Here is an 18,495-nt window from a genome sequence, read left to right as displayed (position 1 = left end):
TACAGTATATCTGCTTGCACATGTGCTCACTACAGTATATCTGCTTGCACATGTGCTCAAGTTTCTCTAGGGGCATACGCTTGGAATGGAGATGCTGGCTGCTGGGAAGGTGCATCTTCAGCTTTGTTAGATATTGCCAGATTGCTTTCCAAAGAGTAATACAAATATAATCTCTCAGTGACATCATATGACAGCTTTCGTTGCGTTGTATCTTTGCCAACACTTGGTATTTTCAGCCATTCTAATTTTTTCCAGTTTGATGGGTGTGAAAGAGTATCTTGTTTTAATTTGTATGTCTTTGATTAGCCCTGAGGGTGAGGATCTTTTCATGTGTTTACCCATAATTCCACTTTCCTCATATGTGAATTGCTTGTTCATATCCTTTGTTCATCCATGAATGTGAAACCTCCTTGCATTTATTTCAGTTGTATGTCCTTCCAAATACAGTTTTATAATTTTCTCAGTACAGATTATGCACATCTTTTAGACTTATTTCTAGCTGTTTTATAGTTTTTGTTTCTATTATGAATGAGTTCTTTTTTTTTTTCCTGATTATGTTTTAGTTGGTTATAGCCACATCAGCCACTTTGCTCAATTGTCTTATTGGTTCTGATAGTTTATTCATTGATTCTTTAGTATTCTCTAAATAGGAGAGAGATAATTTTATATATTCTTTTCTAATTTTTATAGTTTCTTTGTTCTTTCTCTGATCTGATGGTAGTGGTTTCAATCTGCAGCAAAACATTGAATACTAGTGGTGATAACAGAATTCATGTCTTGCTCCTGACTTCACTGGAAATCCTTAGGAAATTTTGTGATTAAGAAAAATGTTTGTGATAGGTGTTGATAGGAACTTTTCATCAGATTAATAAAGTTCTTTTCATGGTTTTGAGGTATTTTTTTAAGAATCATGAATGAGTATTGAATTTCATCACGTGATGTTTTGAGGTGACTGGCAGGATCACCTATTTTTGCCTTCTCATCTGTTTATAGTATATTAGGTTGAATCACATAAAGTTGCTAATATGTGACTGATTTTGACCTACAAAAACAGCAATTTCATAGGGTTTGTCGAAGTACATAACATTATGAGCTTTTCTAATATAGACACATCCTCACATTCCTGGAATCAATCCCACTTGGTCATTTTTGCTTTCTTCCACTTGCCTCATTTAAATAAAATGAATTAGGAGATGGATGCTAATTTTTCTCTTTTCTGAGTCAGTCTGATTATCGCAGGATTAGTTACTCCTCGAACTTTTGTTAGTTTACCTGCAAAATAGTCTATGCCTGGGGCCTGTGAGACAGGATATAGGCAGGGTCCAGTTTTCTTTTTTTTTAATGTTTTATTTATATTTGAGACAGAGAAAGAGAGAGAGACAGTGCATGGGGCAGGGAGGGACAGAGAGAGATAGAGCCAGAATTCGAAGTGGGCCCCAGGCTCTGAGCTGTCAGCACAGAGCCCAATGCAGGGCTCAAACCCGTGAACTGTGAGATCGTGACCTGAGCCAAAGTCAGACACTTAATTGACTGAGCCACCCAGGCACCTGAAGATCCAGTTTTTAAAGTAATTACTGGTTTATTCAGGTTTTTCTTTTTTGTTTTATTTATTTTGAGAGTGTGAGAGCAGGGGAGGGGCAAACAGGGAGATGGAGAGAGAGAATTGCAAGTAACCTCCACATAAGTGCAGAGCCTGATGTGGGGCTCGAAGAACTTAAGAACCGTGAGATCATGACCTGAGCTGAAATCAAGAGTCAGACGCTTCACCAACTGAGCCACCCAGATGCCCCTATTTTTCCTTGATATTAGTACTTTTTATCTGTCAATATTTCCATTTTACCTGAGCTTTCAGATTTTGTAGCTTATAGTTCTTCCTAAATATTTTCTGATTGTTTCATAATCTCTACCTCATCTGTGACTGTGTTCCTTTTTCTGTTCCTAAAATTCTCTATCTGTAGCTTCTTTGTTCCTTGATCAGTCCTGCAAGGTTTGTGTCTTTAATTAGTTATTTTGCAAGGAACCAATTGGTTTTGCTGACAATTGCTCCTGTATTTTTAGCTATATTGTCATTTTTTACTTTCCCTTTAAAAAGTCTCTTTTTCCTACTTTCTTTGGACTTATTGTTATATTATCCAAGATACCTAGATCCTTATTTATTTTTAACCCAGGTGATGTGTCAGAGACTGAGAAATATTAAAATCTTCCACTTTGACTGTAACTTTATTAAATTTTTTTTACATTTCTAGCGATTTTTATTTAATTTATTCATGCTATGTTATTTGGCACATAAACTTTTACTGTGGATTGACTGTACATTTTATTAACATAAAAGAATCCTCTTTTTAATTTCCTTATGAAACTTGAGAGAAATTCTTAAATGTATCTTATAATAAACTGATTCCATTTTTCTGTGCTTTACCATTTTCGTTCCTGGCCTCCATTCCATTTTTTAATTGCGTGATCCTGTTTTTCATCTCTATTTAATCTTTCCTCATCTTGGATTGCTCAGTTTTCATTACTGCCTATTTTTTGTATCATAAATATAATATTCTCTCAAATCCTGTTAAGAATACAAAGTAGGAGGTTTTAAAGGTTTTCTTCTTTTCTTTGTTGCTTACAGAGGGGCAATTAGCTCAGACTCTTCAGACAAGTCCCCTTCTTCTGATCTCTGGAATATTTATACATATCCAGTTATTTTTCTTGTTAGCACACCATCACAGAGAGAGAATAAAATAGGAGAACGGAAATGCCCAGTGGTGCCTAAAGGGGAGCAGAGGATTAACAAGAAAAGACCATACATAGGAGGAGTTCTCCGGCTCCTGGTGCTAAAGTATGCGTGTGTGATTGTGGCAGCCTCTTTCTGATGAGCCTGATCACTTCCATTAGGTGCCAACCATGGCATTTCCTTACTTTATCTGACTTGCTGACAAAAGCCAAGTCAAGGCCCGTGTGTCCTGCTGAGAGGGAATCGTGGCTCTGTGGGTGTGGTCTCTCACACCTAGTACACTTCCAGAAGAGCTAGTAGTATCGAGATCTGGTCCGGGCCAACGGTACCATGGTGTGTCCTTGGCTCCAGGCTCTGCTACTCTGACCTAGGTGGCCTTAGATGTGATTTCCTTAAGGTTTTTAGCACTCAGTCCATAGGCAGGATTTCACTTCAAGTATGTGAGTCATAGTTTGATTAGGCCCTTTCTCAATCTGGATTCTTTTCTGGATATTCCATTTGGCAAAAATTCTTTTAAGCTATATGTGAAAGGTGCCCTTGCCTAATTTCCAGGGGTGAGGCCACTTTCCTCTGCATTTATATCTTTTAACTAATGTCAGTGGGGACCTGTACAAGATGGTTTCATATACATATATACACACGTGTTTCATTTGCCATCTTTAGCTGGAGATTGTCCTTCCATACTGCTACAGTTTAAAGGACCTTCCTATCTTACTGAGGTCAGGTCAGAATTTTAGTGGGGGCCAAAATAAAAGGAATCAGGTAGTTCAGGGAGACCAAGCTGAAGTATGTATAGAGGCGCAGTTTAAGGGATTTTCAGTAATTAAAGGCAAGACACAGATCAAGGGTCACAAATGCAAGATGCAAGTCATTCCATGGGTCAGGATTACAAGACTATATGGAAAGTTTGGAAGGTTGGTCAGGTGCATGAAATACTGTATCTTGGGCAATTGATAAGGTGTGGAGGAGGGGACAGGTCTCCTGGGTCAGGAGGTCAGGTGTGCCCCGGGGTTTCTTTGCAGGGATAGGCAAGGCCTCAGGGTGAGGAACCTGTCAGTGTCCTGGCAGGTGGGTGAGTTCCAGCAGAGCAGGACAAGGTGTTCTTGGAGTTGACTAGTACGCTGGGCCCCTCCTGCATGCGTTCTTGTCGGGGTCGACCAGGGTCACGGGCTGGCACTGCAGTGCTGCTACAGCTGACAAGGTACAGGGCCATTCTGGAGGCTAAACCATAACTGTGGGTTTCTTTTAGTTCTGCAACAGTTTTGTACCTGTTCATGTTCCAGGAGGACCAAGGACCTGAGGAGTAGAGTTAGAGCAGGAAGGGGTTCCAGGAAACCATCCCATCTCCCTTGGTGCCAAGCTTGCCTTTCCTTCCCCAGGTCCCATTCTATAGGAGTTCTGGGGGGCACAGGGTCCCATGAGTGGCCTGTCAACCAGGTCAGAGCCACAACCCAGTCGTCTGAGGGGGACACTCATGGGGCCTGGGCACAGAAGGAAGAGGGTCTTCAGTGAGAATGCTGAGCCCACTATTAGAAGGCTGGGTGGTGGGACCAGCTGGGCAGATGGCTCTAAAACAAAGTCTGAAGACTGGGAACATCCCCCAATGAAACAGGAATTCATCCCTCTCTCTCCACAATCCTGCAGGACTACCTGGGGTCCTGTATCCTCTACAAGAACTCCCTGACCTCTGACCTGGGTTTTATGGCCCGTGTCTCTCTCTTCTTACCCTGAGTGCCTCAAAAAGTCTCTCTGCTCTCTTTTGAGCTGCTCACCTGATGCTGAGACACCACTTGGACAGGGTAGTTGGGTGTGCACACCTGTTGACCATGTCTTAGGTGCTTCTTTGAATCTAGACCACCCTGGTGAAGAGGCAGCAGCCACGCTCCATGTGACCTCTGGCAGCCAAGGAGCCCTTCTGCTGACCCTATCAGGCCACACGTATGGAACTGCTGCTATATTCCCTTCAAAACCTGAAAATTATGTTATGTCTCCAGAATTCTTTCTTCTGCAGGGTTGGCAATAGCCTTCCTGCAAGACGGGCTCTGCATTTCATCAATTCCATCTGCAGCTCTCAAGAGAGGAAGGACTCTGGCCTTGCTGATCCCGGTTGTATCCTCTGAGACTCTGGTGTTGATGATGAACAAATGGATGGAGAGAGGTGAAGTCCGGGGGTTGCCACAAGACGTGGCCCTTGGAAAGTATAAAGTCTTGTATATTGCTCACTAAAAGGAGATGCACTGTTTCTCTGTCAGGGGAGCTCAGAGGTTGTAAAGTAGAGTTTAAGAAGCCAGTGATTGGGTCCTAATCCCCTAGGCTGCTTAACATATATCTATTTCAGGCATACCAGGTCCCAACTGGTCATCTCATGGGTTAAAGGATAATCAGTGAAGAATGAGAAACACCTTCCAAATGCATGTGCACACCCACACCCACACACACATCTGCAGGCACACGTGCATGCCCCAGCAAACACAGACCCCAGAGAATGGGTCAAGAATATCATCTCTGCTTAAAAAGCACAGTACATTCATCATATCCAGAGAGAATCCTAAGGGATGGGGATTATTTAATGGTTTCTCTTTGGATTTTTCAGAGTAGTGACCTCTGATTGTTTCTAATGTCAAGGCTTTCCTGGCTATGGGGAATAAAACTACATTAGGATAAGCTAAAAAATTTCTTGGCATTAGATGAAAATGGACAACTCAGCGTGAGATTTTCCTTATAATCCATTTTAATAAGGCAGCTCTTTGATAAATTCTCCAGAGTCCATGATTTGATTACACACATACTCACACACCATACATTACTGGAGACACACATTAATCACATACATACAAAGAAATACAAAGCAATATATGGGTGCTCAGCATCATAACAATCTATAATCAAGCCCTGTCATTTCTTTGAATCCACTTTCTTTAACCCCACTGCCACACATGGGCCATTACCATGGCATTCTGAGCTGCTGAAACAGCCCTGCTAGTCTACTGAAACATATACTCAAGACATTTCCAGGTGCACACGCACAAAATATACTGAGACAAGTCTGCACAAACACAGTTCCCTCGAACCAAGCAAACTCATAGACTCAGATTCACACACACGTGGAAATGTACGTATGAAGGATCTACATCCACAAACACATATCCACACAAATGCACATACACATGCGCACATGCACATTCTACGAGCTCTTCACTATCCAGCGTGATGGTCAGAGTTCACAATGAAAAATCTGATTCACTGGCCACTCCAACTGAATTTATTATTATTATTATTATTAATTATGCAGTCAATCCGTACTGTATACCATCTATGTATTTGAGAACAGTCAGGTCCTGAGCAAACTCTAAAGTCACATTCTTCGACCTTCAAAGACCATTCTGTTTTGGGTTCTCACTTTCTCCCAGACAAATGAGGACAATGTCCTAGAACTCAGGAGGGAAGAAGAAAGTTTGGATCATTCACACAGAGATAAATGAGTAGGGGCTGACCGCACTTTTGCATACCATAACTTATATTCCCTCCAAAATCTATCAGTTTTACCTTGAGGACATCTCCTTCAGACAGTTCAAATGTCCTGGCTTTCAGCTGAATGCCCTTGCCCGGCTGAGTCTGGATGGAGTAGATGCATTCGTGGTTGTTACTGTAGTTCACAGGAAAGTTAGGGGACAGCAACGTGCCCTGAGTGCCCGTGACTGAATTCCCACACTCAGCTGGAAAGGGAACCACAACAATCACAGATTAACCCCCATAAGCCACATGTGGAAAACAACTCACAGCACTGGAGAACCTTACAAAGATGACACGTTGTTTGCCTCTCTATCTGCCCAAATGCCTGTTTATCTGTCCATCTGTCTGCCTGTCTACAGGACTGCATATCAAAGTTTTTAAAAGTATCTGCCCACCTGTAGTTCTGCCCAATTTCTTTATCTCTCTTGTTCTGTCTGTCTGTGTCTCATCTGCAGGAATAGAGACTGCCCCACCAGGCATCCTGTGCTTTCTTAGTGGCATGAGGGAGCCCTTCTCCACACCTGTTCATACAGTATCACAGCAGCAGAATGATTGAGGAGGATGGCAGGGAGGATGGGGGTGGCCAAGTGAGGAGAGATGATACGACAGAAACCCAGAGGGGTGAGAACTGGGTAAGTATTGCCAGCATCCTCCAAACTTTATAAGGATCATTTCAGTCATTAGTCACAACAACCAATCCCATAAGGTGGGCATAACTATCATCCCTGTTATAAAAATAAAGGATCTGGTATTTCGCCATTTAGATCATTGCTCCCCATTCACCAAGAGGAAGGGAGCTGGGAGCCCAATCCTCCTGGTCCTGGTCCTGGAATTTAAGGCCACTGAGGTTTTGGAGAAAGTTTTAGCACAGACTCACTGAAACCCTGTTTCATTCGACAGCTAATGAATTCACACCCTCCTCTTGAAGTCTTTTTCTCCTCCTCCAGAATGAGTCATTCTTTCCCCCATTGCTCCTGTATCTTTATTTATAGCAGTCACCACATTTTACTTCACCTATTTGTTAACATTTCTGTCTCCTCCACTGTCGATCCTTTGGGACTTGGTCATATTTCTCTAGCCCCAACATCCAGTCAGTGCCAGGGTAGGGCAGGCATGAACAGATAAAAGGCGAGGTAGCTCAGTGGTAGGCATGGCTGCAGAACCACACAGTTCTCTCGTGGGTGTTTAACAGTTGTAGAGCCTTTCCCTGGGCTTCCCTATATCAGAGCATCTACCATACTGCACACTGATTGCTTGCAACTTGCCTGCATTCTCCACCTAGACTGTGAGATACTTGAAGGCTAGGGTCATACTTGATGAATCTATGAACTTCCAACGCTTAGCCCAGATTGTCTGTAAAATAAATATTTGCCAAGTGAATGAATGAATGAATATGGAGGACACTGACCTCAGAAGATGTACCATCCTAAAAATAATGAGGTTCCAGAAGGATGTAAATACAAGTCCAGATGGCAGGCACATTATTTGTCTGGACATATGGGGAATTTGGAGCATGTCTTGAATCTCTGAGGCAGCAAGTCTGCTTTCTCCAAACGATCCCTCGGTGTCCCTGTTCTAGGCACAGTCATTGGCTGGAAGGGCTCTGAGGTCAACCAATGGGCCACTGGCCAAGGCACCACCAGTTAAGCCTAATTGCCCTAAGCCTGAAGTGTACTGGGCCAAGGCAGTGTAGATGGAGCTTGTGATATGAGAATATTCAGAGCTGAGCCTCTTGCGGTTTTGGTTTATACTCTTGTGTGTTCTCTTGCCCCTCAAGGTGCCCCTTAGACCTTTGAAGACAATGTCTGTACCCCACAATCAGGCCTTACTTTTTCAGTGGGCCCTACTCCCTGGGCTCTGTTCAGTTCAGGACAGCCTCAGTTTCCTAGTTTACATAAGGCATTACTAAGAACTAAATGTTCATGATCCTGTGCCAAATCAATATGTTGAAGCCCTAATCTTCAGTGTGATAGTATTTGGAGGTGGAGCCTTTGGCAGGTGATTGGGATTATCACTGTATAAGCTAAGGAACTGGCCAGAGCCCTCTCTCTGCCTTGCGAGGATTCAGCAAAAAGGCTGCCGTCCGCAAGCTAGGAGAGAACCTTCACTACACACTGATCTGCTGGCACCTTGATCTTGGGTGGCCTGGGCTTCAGAACCACGAGAAATAAATATTTAGTGTTTAAGCCGCCCACAGTATTTTCCTATAGCAGCCTGAACTGACGGAGACAACCATCATTTGTCTTAGACCCTGTTTGCAAAGTGTCCAAATATACACAATGAATATGTTGAGCTGGGGGTATAAAACTAAAGCAATAGCAGTGGACAGGCATCCTGTGTACATTTTCTGGGTGCCCTGAGATGAAAGCAGGGATTTGGGAAGGGGGTGCTGAAGGCTGTACACATTTAGCCATGTATTAGTCATATCACATGGGCAGCACTCTGAAGCAGTCTCCATTGTTTCTGGGGTGAAAAACTATTCCCCTCCACCTAGGAAGAGGCCTGTGGAGCAGTGAGATGAGCCTGGACTTTGGAGTCAGATAGCCAACTTATATCAACACTCTGAACCTCAGTCTCTTCATCTGGGCAATAATAGCATAAGACTATAGAGAATAAATACATGAGATTTTATAATAAAAATAAGTGACCCTATGGGGATTGGTCAGCATACAGGAGGCCCTCAACAAGCATTATTCCTCCTCTCTTTCCCCATCTATCCCAGGTGAATCTGTGTGGCTTACCTGATTCCATCTGGAGCCTTAACTGCCTGTGTTTGGGGCCTGGCAGAAAGCCCGAGAAGCTTCTTGCAAAGTGTGCATTAGCCGCCCAGTGTTCACAGCACCCTCCCTATTTCTGATGCCTCTTGCTCTCTGCCTAGTTCCTAAATTTGGCTTCCCTTAAGCATGGGCTTTGGCATGTTATGGGACACCCTTCCTGGCCTTGGCTTCCGGCACAATTGCTCTGTGCTTACCTCTGCCCCAGCAAGCCCCTTTCTTCTTGCCCACTGCCCAACATCTTTATGAGGAGGGACACAGAGCTGGCAGCTTCACATGGGGCCAGTCCCTGGCTGATCACCAGAGCCTGACTCCCTGCCAGGGCTTTTGTCTTGGGCACTGGGGAGGGTAACAGGAAGGTAGAGGGACAGGACATTTGCTTCTGGGAGAATTTCCAAAGTAACAGGGGAGGTGAGCAGATGCACTGAAAAGCCAGACACAAGCATAAATGGAAACAAATAAAATGTTCTGGAGAAACAAACAGTCATATGCACAGGCAAGTCCTGCCACTGACTGAAGCATCTGCGACTTCTGTCATCCCCATCAGAAGAGGTCTCATTAAGGGCAGGGGCTGTGTCTTATCCATCAGTCTGGGGCTCTGGAGGCAGAGGGTTTGCTCTTCTCCATCACACCAGGGCTCCCAAGGACAGAGTCATGTCTCCTGCTTCAGACTGGGTCCCTGGAGTCAGGGCTGTCTCTTCCACGTCAAGTTCAAGGGTCCCTGAGGTTAGGGGCCTATCACCCTATCATACCATGAATTACAGCCCAGAGTTGTTCATCTCCTTCACAGCTGGGAATGTTTCCTGCTAACAATGTGTGGGCTAAGTTATCCAATTTACACCCACAGTGCATGTAGCAACTGGGAGCATCCCCAGGGTGGGCTTTCCCATGATACCTCCAGCCTGAGGCTCTGTTGCAGGGCTGGTGGTAATTAGAGGTGATTATAATTGTTGTGCATTATTAATAACACACAAAACAGAAGATGAATGTAATAATGAAAATATTGTGAGGTGTCATGAACAAACAGTAATTGGAATAATAAGTTAAAAAATGATATTTATGTAATGAGATCAATGAGGCAAGAGCTTAAGAAGTGTGTGCATCTGTGGTCCTGAATAATCCCATTCAAGAAAGATTTTCCCCAGAATTACTTAGCTAAAGATGTTTTCCTAGAGAAGGAAAGAGCTGCTGGTGGCCAGAGAGAAACTGAATGTACATGGGGGGAGTGTGTAGGTCTGAATGTGTATGCCTTGGTGTGTGCCTGGGTCAGGTGGGTGGATGCTCTGGGCAGTGGTTATGGGAGAAAGAATAAACTCTGGGATTATTTAACGGGTCAAATGGAATTTTGCATCCGTTGGTCTTCATGTTTGCTCTCTGAGATTGTGACAGGTTATTGGTTATTGATAGATGACAATAAAAATGTTAGTGGCAGAATGATGATAATTATACAGCACCCCATTGGTTTATGTAAATTATGTCATCTAATCTGGAATAAAGCCTGTGAACTGAACATTGTTATCTCTGGTTTAGAAATGAGGAAGCTGGGGCCAAAGGGGTTTGGTGGCCTGTCCAAGATCTAAGAGCTAGTAAGTGGCTGAGCAGAGACCCGACCTTAAACCTGTGTGACCGTGCAGCCCCAGCCGGGCCCGTCTCACTAGTCTGTTTACAACTGTCCTCTGCAGAGCCCCAGGCTCCACGGACATGTCTCAGGCAGGGCTGACCTCACGGCCCCTGTTTCAGTCAGTCACTGCTGCTTCCAGCTAGGTGGTATATAGGGAGTTTTATGTGAGATTTCACTGGCCACGTGAGTTCTATGCTAACAGGAAGTATGGTTAGCACTCCCCTAACCCAGCCAGTGTTCCATCCAGCCCTGTGTGGCAAATTCTAAGTGAGCAGAGCCATCAACTTTATAAACAAGGACCAGCCAACAATTGTCCCCACTCCCTGGGCTATCACTCTACTCCTCCCCACCCCTGGAGGCCGGAGCTCTGAACAGCCTCCTTCAGAGCCTGGCAAGGAGGTCACGCCTCCCACCCAACATCCCACTGCAGGTAAGAGTGTGTGCTAAGGCAGTCCTCAAACCCAGGCCTATGGCCTTTTGGCCCACATGTGTTTCACTACCTCATACCAATCAACTAAAGTTTGGCCCACCCCATTAGTGAAGCAAAATGAAAGCACGTGACCACCTACCAACACACCTTGGCAGAGGCGAACTCCACAGGCGCCGTCTGCCCCCCAGGCACGTGATGCGGGCCGTGCCCTCCAGACGGTACCCGGGGAAGCAGGAGAAGATCAAGGTGTCGCCTACGCCAAACTGTAAGCCCTTCCGGATGCTATAGGCTGGGACTTCCGGCTCCTCACAGGGCTCCAAGTCATATTCTGGAAAAGCAGCAGGGGAGCTGGGGTCAGAGACAGAGTATGAGAACATACAGATACAAACACTGGGGAGAAAAGGGCCAGAGATAGAGGCAGCCAGAGGTACAGAATCCGTGCACCCACAAAAGGTGAAGAGAAAAGAAGAGAGACCCCAAGAAGAACAGAGGTGAGAGAGACATACAGTGAGGTGAGGAACACAGTGTTTTGGATGGTGGGGATGCCTCACCACTGCAAGCAGAGACAGAGGATGCAGCATTTCTGGAAACATGCTTCCTGAGAGTATTTATGAGGATTCTCATCACTTGACCCTTCCCTACTCTGTCCCTTCATCTCCATATTAACCGCAAGCCTCAGGACCCGAAGCCTCTCCTGCCCTTCTCTCCCTAGGCACTGACCCAGATAAATCCAATCTGCTTGGTTCTAGAGGTCAGAATGTATGACCCAGCCGAGGGCAACTCACACCTGGAGAAAGAATCCAAATGCTTCACTCAAAGCTATGTTGGTAATACTGACACTTGAGGCAGATGGCAAGCATGATGGGGTGGCATTTATCAGCCAGAGATCTGCCGATACTTCTAGTGATGGCACAGAAGTGACAATTTTGATTGTCCCCGAGGGTATCTCCCTTCTGGGACACAGTCCCTGGGGCTCTGTGTGGTAGAGAGAAGGAGGGTCTCTCAGATGGGATGTCACACAGTGGCTGGATATGTCCTACTGGCCAGGTTGGCCCCGACACGTGGCGGGTGGCTTCTGTTGGAGGGACAGCATGGGGTTAAGCTGGCCATGTCCCAGTTCCTAGAGGCCAGGTGTCTCTTGCCTGTCCTGGGGAAATCCATGTGATAAGAAGGGGGCTCTGGGGAGCAATGGGACAAGTGTGGTGGGGGTACTTGGGACTAGAAGAGTGAAGGGTTCTCTTTTCTCTCTGAATTCTAAATTAAAGAGCTTTCTTTTCAGGATTCCTAAACACAGAGATAAATATCTATTACTACTAAATTAGCATTGGTGTAGAATTCCCCAAATGAGACTCAAATACTCCAATAAGTTAATTTCAAATCCCCCTCTTACTTTTTTTTTTTAATTGCTGGGGTTGTGAAATAGTGGAAGTGAAATCAGGAGAAGAATCAGGAGTTACTAGGATAGGAAGGGACCGTTTAGTCCAACTAGTTGGGTAGGTGGTTTTCAGAGTGAATACTAAACACCTTCAGGGAAGGAGAGTTCTCCCAAAACCTGCTTCCCAGCCCATTACAGGGAGGTTTGTCCTTGTATCTAACCCAACTATCTTCTGCTGCAGTAGTGAGGTCATTCTCCCAGAGACTGAAAGTGGATCAATACCCATCTGCTGGGAAGACCAGAGGCTTGCAGCAGAGGGAGAGGCAGAGTGTTCTGCCATCACTTCCCCCAGGGGACCTGCCATGCTTTACCTGCGAAGGTGATGTTGAATCCTTCATAGGACATGGAGAAATCAGAGATGAAGCGGACTTGGGCAGTGAAGTTGCCATAGAGTCCAGCGCTGATGGGGGCTGGCAACCGTGAACCGGTAAGCTGCCTCAGAGGCTGGGAGAAGCTGCCGTTCTCAGTGATGAGGAGGTAATCGTGCCCACTCTCCAGGTGGAAGGTATGGAATGTAAAGAACACACCTGCCAAGACACCGGAAGGGTCCAAGTGACAAACTGGGATAGCTGAAACAGCCTAGATGCAAGGCGGGATCTGCACAAACATTTGTGAATGTTTATCAGTGGATAGGACCTCAAGCATGCACTGATCAATATATATGGGTGAACCAGAATGGATGCACCCAAATGAACCAGAACATATCATTTTCCACAGGTCAGGGAGAGGGATACCACTTTATGGTTGTCAAATTTGAAAGGGAGACTTATGGCTAGGACCATGAAAATGATTTTCAACAAGTATTTGTATATCTGATGAGTGCTTCCTCTGGGCTAGGATCCAGGATCAGGTAGGGCAAGGGGATATGATATACAAGACATTAAACAAATAGTTAGAGGAGCCTGGTTGGCTCAGTCAGTTAAGTGTCCCACTTTGGCTCAGGTCATGATCTCATGGTTTGTGAGATTGGGCCCTGTGTTGGGCTCTGTTCTGACAAATCAGGGCCTGGAGCCTGCTTCGGATTCTGTGTCTCCCTCTCTCTCTCTCTCTCCCTCCCTTGTTGTGCTCTGTCTCTCTCTCTCTCAAAAATAAATAAACATTAAAAAAAATAGCTACAGTACAGAGTGACAATGCTATATTGAACATAGCTCAGAATGTGATAGGGGCAGAATGGAAAGCACTAAACAAAATAACATTTCAGCACTACGTATCTGTGTGTCACCAAGCTGTGTATTTTAGTCACCCTGTAGCTGGTCCCTATCAATTGGAAGAGAAGATATGAAAACCCAGTGAATCCCACCAATGACATAGGTATGATTATGTTCGTCTCCATTGGACACCGGAGGAAACTGAAGCACAAAGAGATAAAGTCAGCCAGCTGGCAGGTGGCAGAGTTGGGATCCAAAGTTCAGTCTGACTGCAGGGGTTGACTGAGAAGGTTGCAGCTTCTCAAGCTATAGAGAGAGAACGGGCAGCAACAGTGGCCAGGTTGTGAGGCAGGTCAGGTGGTCAGAAAGATGGGGTGGCAGGATCTTAACACCCAAAGCAACTCTTGAACTCATCCAGATGGCAGTTGTGCTTGGGTGGGCGAATGTGTAATACATGCCCGCCCACATGTCAGCATGCCCATGGGAATATATGGCTTAGATATGCTACGGGCAGGTGCTTGGGTAGACTAAGGGGGCTGGGTCCACTTGTTATTCAAAGCCCACGGACCAGCAGCACGGGCATTCCCTAGGAGCTTGTTAGAAATGCAGAATCTCAGCCTCTACCACAGACCTTCTGAACCAGAATCTGCATGCTAACAAGATCCCCAAGAGATCTGTAGGCACATAAAAGTTTGAGGAATAATTCTCCAGATAATTACTGACAAGCTTTTGATTAATGATGGTTGGATCCAAGATCTTCATGCTAAAACGTTTTAGACATTTTCTTATTCTTGCTTCTCTGTTGAGAGGAGCTGGCAATCCCAGAGTATTTGGGATTCCATGGGGGTGGGGTGGGTAGGGGAAACAGAGCCCCATAGAGGTGGTGGAACTAGGCATGCAGCTTGTAAATGTCCTCTGTCCAGACAACTGAGATGCATCTATTTCTCTATGTCCTCAAAGAAACAGATCCTAAGCACGTACTAAGTGCCAGGCCTGGGCTGAGCACTGAGAAAAATCTCCCAGTTTAGTGGAAGAGACAGACACATCAATAGTGAGAGTCCAGAATGGGGGCACAGAAGAAGAGTGGCAATTATACCTGGAGGGTTGGGAAGACTTCTTTGACATGAGGGGTGTGAGCATTTTAGAGATGCACAGGTATGCGTGCCCACGTGTATCCTATACTCTCAACACATAAACACGTGTGCACATGAGAAACTATTCTCAGTCTACAGAGCTTGGGGAAAGGCTCAGTGGAATATACAGCCTTTCCTCTGGGCTAGAGCGCAGGTTGGTTGGAGAGTGGGTCAGACACAGTGTAGGGAGTCGGAGTTGATTAAGCACTAAGCCTCATGTTCTATTCTTTAGCGTGCACACACGGCCCCTCCACAGGAATAAACCTCTGGCTGGCATTCTAAGGACGAGTAAACAGCTGAGACAGAACACCTAGATCTCCCAGCTGTGCTGACTGCTTGGGGCTCTTTCGGCCATTGTGAGAAAATGAAAACCCTGTCACAGGGACAGAGAGGCCCCATGTTGGGGCTTGAATCCAGATTTGGTGTGATGCATGCACACACAAACCAGTACTTCACCAGAGTCACCATGCAGGATCCTATGACGGACATGGACACCATGCCGAAGCACACATTCAGAGCCGTGGAGGAGGCATGGGCCTTGAGGGAGGGGACCACAGACCCGGGTCAATAGCCCGTCTGCCACCAGGGCCAAAGTTGTTCAGCACATCCCAAGTCCTAGCTTCCTCCACTATAACATGCGGATGATAGTATCTCCTCATCGATGACATTTAATTCTTGGAGCGAGGCATGACTGGGATAGCAGATGCAAAGCCTACAGCACAGTGCCGGGCACATAGTAGGTGTTCTCTTTGCTCAGCTCATATAATTCCCAGGCAGCCTTATGGATTAAAAAAAATTTCAGTTCTGGGGTCTCAGCAAGGGCATGTTCTTTGGACTCCTGAACTGGCAGCTCCCTTTGGCTGGGAAGTTGAATAATTCTGAATTTCACACAGGTCTGTTTCCCCAGCTGTTCCTCTGTCTGATGAAAATCAATCAGAGTCAGTAACCTAATGGATCTGTTAACCTGAGACACTCTTATAGGCATTGCCCTCTGGAGAAGGGTCTTGGTTCAGTTTAATTCAATTCATATAAATATTTCTTGAGTTCCTGATGTGCCAGGCATAGACCCAGAACCTGGGGTAGCTGCAGGAAGCAAGGCAGATACGTCTCGCAAAGAGCTGAGAGTCTGCAGGGGGAGGCAGATAATGGTAGGGCAGGGTAAAGTATGGGAGCTGGGAGGTACAGGATCATGTGGGGGCCCATGGAGGGGAACCCAACTCAGACTTAGGGCTGGAGAAAGGGGGTCAAAAAGCCTCATTCGAGGAAGTGATTTCAGAAGATGAAGAGCTGGCCACACAAGAGGGATGGTAGAGACAGGGCAGGGGGAGAAAATGTTCCAGAGAGAAGAAAATCATTTCAATGCATAAAGCTCTAGAGAACAGCAAAAGCCTGGAAAGTTCTAGGAAATGAAAGAGTTTCGATGTAGCCAGAGTGTAATGTTTACAGGGCTCAGGAGGCTGAGAAAGGTGAGCAAGGGCCACAGGATCACGCCAGCTATTTTACAACTTAGAGCTCCATGCTAAGGGTTTGGTGAAGCCTTTAAATGGTTCTAAGGAAGAAGTGACCTTGTTATACATCAGTGACCCCTTGTTGACTCTCTGCCTGGAACACCTTTCATCCTGGTTAATTCTTGCTTTTCCTTGAAGACTGGCCTAAGTCTCAACCTCAGGACACCTACCTAGCCAAGCCCTAGGCTGGCCTCTGGATGTTTCCAACCCCTATCTGCTCTTGGCCATGGTACATTTTAGACTGTCTGTCTCTACCACTAGACTATAAATTTCGTGAAGGCAGGCAAAGCCCGAGTGGCTTGTTCTGGGTTTTCCTAGTACCCAGTGTAAGTTCAAGTATAAAATAAGCATCTATTAAATATTTGTTTAATTTCATTGACTTCTAGGCAAAGACACACATAGAAAGGCAAAGAGAAACATACACCCCTATAAATATATCCTTCAGAAACAGAGAAAATCATGACTAACGGGGCTTGTTACTCTAGGGATCATGAGGGGCTGCCTTTCTTTCCCTCTTGATGCCACAGAGTAGCTCCTGGCTCCTGCAGTGGCCAATGCTGGCCCAGGTCTGGTGGAAATGGCTCCGCAGGATGAACAAGGACACTGTGCTGATCCCTCCTCCCCCCAGGAACAATAACGTGGGGAGAAGGGGACAACCAGGCCTCGCCCTGACTGCTCGGAAGGTCCTGTTTCCCCAAGAAGCCCCACATCATCCTCACCCTAGGTCAGTCCTATTAAAAAGTGAAAGAAAGCACTTAACTACATGTGGTGGGAACTTTAAGTGACTTTTCTTTCAAACTGTCTTTCTTTATACAAATAGTATAGTTTACGTGTAATATATGTTTTTTGTTCAAACCTAGGAAAAACTTAGAAGATGAAAATAAGAGAGTAGTAGCACTAACACCTTGGGGTGGATCTTTTCAGACAGCTTTCTACGCATATATCCTTGCTTATTTTTTATAAACTGAATATATTCTTTTGGGAAACATCTCTTTCAACTTAATGCATTGCAACTACCTCCATGGGTCTTTAAACGTTCTTTCACATTATGCCTTTTAGAGGCTGCACAGTATTGCATTATATACAGGTACCCTATGTTTATTTAACATTTCCTTACTGATGGACATTTGAGAAGCTAACTAATCTTCCAACTAATAAAGTGTTTTAGGAGGCATCTTTGTAACTGAATCTTGATGTATCGTTGTATGTTTTTTTTTTTTTTTTTTTTTTTTTCAGATAAATTCCAAGAAGAGGAATTGCTGGGTCCAAAGGCATGTATATTTTGAAGGCTTTGATTCACATCACAGAACCATTATCCAGAAAGTGTCAACCATTTCAGACAACGTCAGCATTGAAGAAAGGTCTCCATGGTGGCTTCCACACTGTTATGGTTTTCTCTGCTGACTTGAAAAAAGAAACGGTGTTTCATTCCCGGTTCAATTTTCCTTTCTTTAATTATGAGTGGGTTCAATGTCCTTTCATTTGTCTTTCTTCTCTTATGAAGCGTTTATAGCTGTGCTAATTTTACAGGTCTAGGGACCAGGTATATTTTCCTTAAAGATTTTTAGGAGCTCTTGATGCATCAGGTTGGTAATCTCTAATGGATTATACAGTTCAAAATAACTTGGCCCACTTACTATCTGAATGTTTTATGGCTTGTTTGTTTTTACATAAATCCATTCAAAGTTTTATTTAATCAAATATTATAGTCATTGCCTTTATGGATTCTGCTTTTAGTGTTACTCTTTATGGTACATCCCCACCTGAGGTTAGATTTTCATATTTTTCTAGTACTGGAATTCATGTGGTTAAATGTGTGAGGTCTGTTTGCTTCTTTTCTTTTTTTTTTCCCAAGTGTTTAAGCCTACTGTTTTAAAACCATTTATTAAATAATCCATCCTCTCTTCAATGGATTGGAAATGACACTTTAATTATATACTACAAACTGTCTCTTTCTCTCTCACACACACACACAGAGGACTGTGTGTGTGTGTGTATGCACAACACTCTCTCTCTCTCTCTCTCTCTCACAGACACACACACACACACACACACACACACACACATACACACACAGGAATCTACTTCTGGACCTTTATATTCTCCCAATGATTTATGTGTCCTTGACAATACTCATACCACATCATTAAAATTACTTTAGTCAACAACAACATTTTAATATCTGGAAGAGTTATTCTTTCTTTAAAT

The 18,495-nt window shown here is 44.7% G+C and overlaps 1 protein-coding gene across 1 annotated transcript in view; it reads right to left on the bottom strand.

Moving 5' to 3' along the window:
• CSMD2 (CUB and Sushi multiple domains 2) overlaps window positions 1–18,495 on the bottom strand; it is a 597,675-nt gene that overhangs the window by 189,037 nt on the left and 390,143 nt on the right. The window contains exons 20-22 of the mRNA XM_039231736.1: window positions 12,810–13,025; window positions 11,203–11,391; window positions 6,272–6,441 (exon numbers count right to left, since the gene is read on the bottom strand). Coding sequence (XP_039087667.1) covers window positions 6,272–6,441; window positions 11,203–11,391; window positions 12,810–13,025 — 575 coding nt within the window. The remainder of the gene's footprint in view (window positions 1–6,271; window positions 6,442–11,202; window positions 11,392–12,809; window positions 13,026–18,495) is intronic.

This window comes from Hyaena hyaena, unplaced genomic scaffold, assembly GCF_003009895.1.
Source record: "Hyaena hyaena isolate Hyena2069 unplaced genomic scaffold, ASM300989v1 scaffold_3, whole genome shotgun sequence".
NCBI classification, from domain to species: Eukaryota; Metazoa; Chordata; class Mammalia; order Carnivora; family Hyaenidae; genus Hyaena; species Hyaena hyaena.
This window is presented reverse-complemented; position numbering and strand designations above follow the sequence as displayed.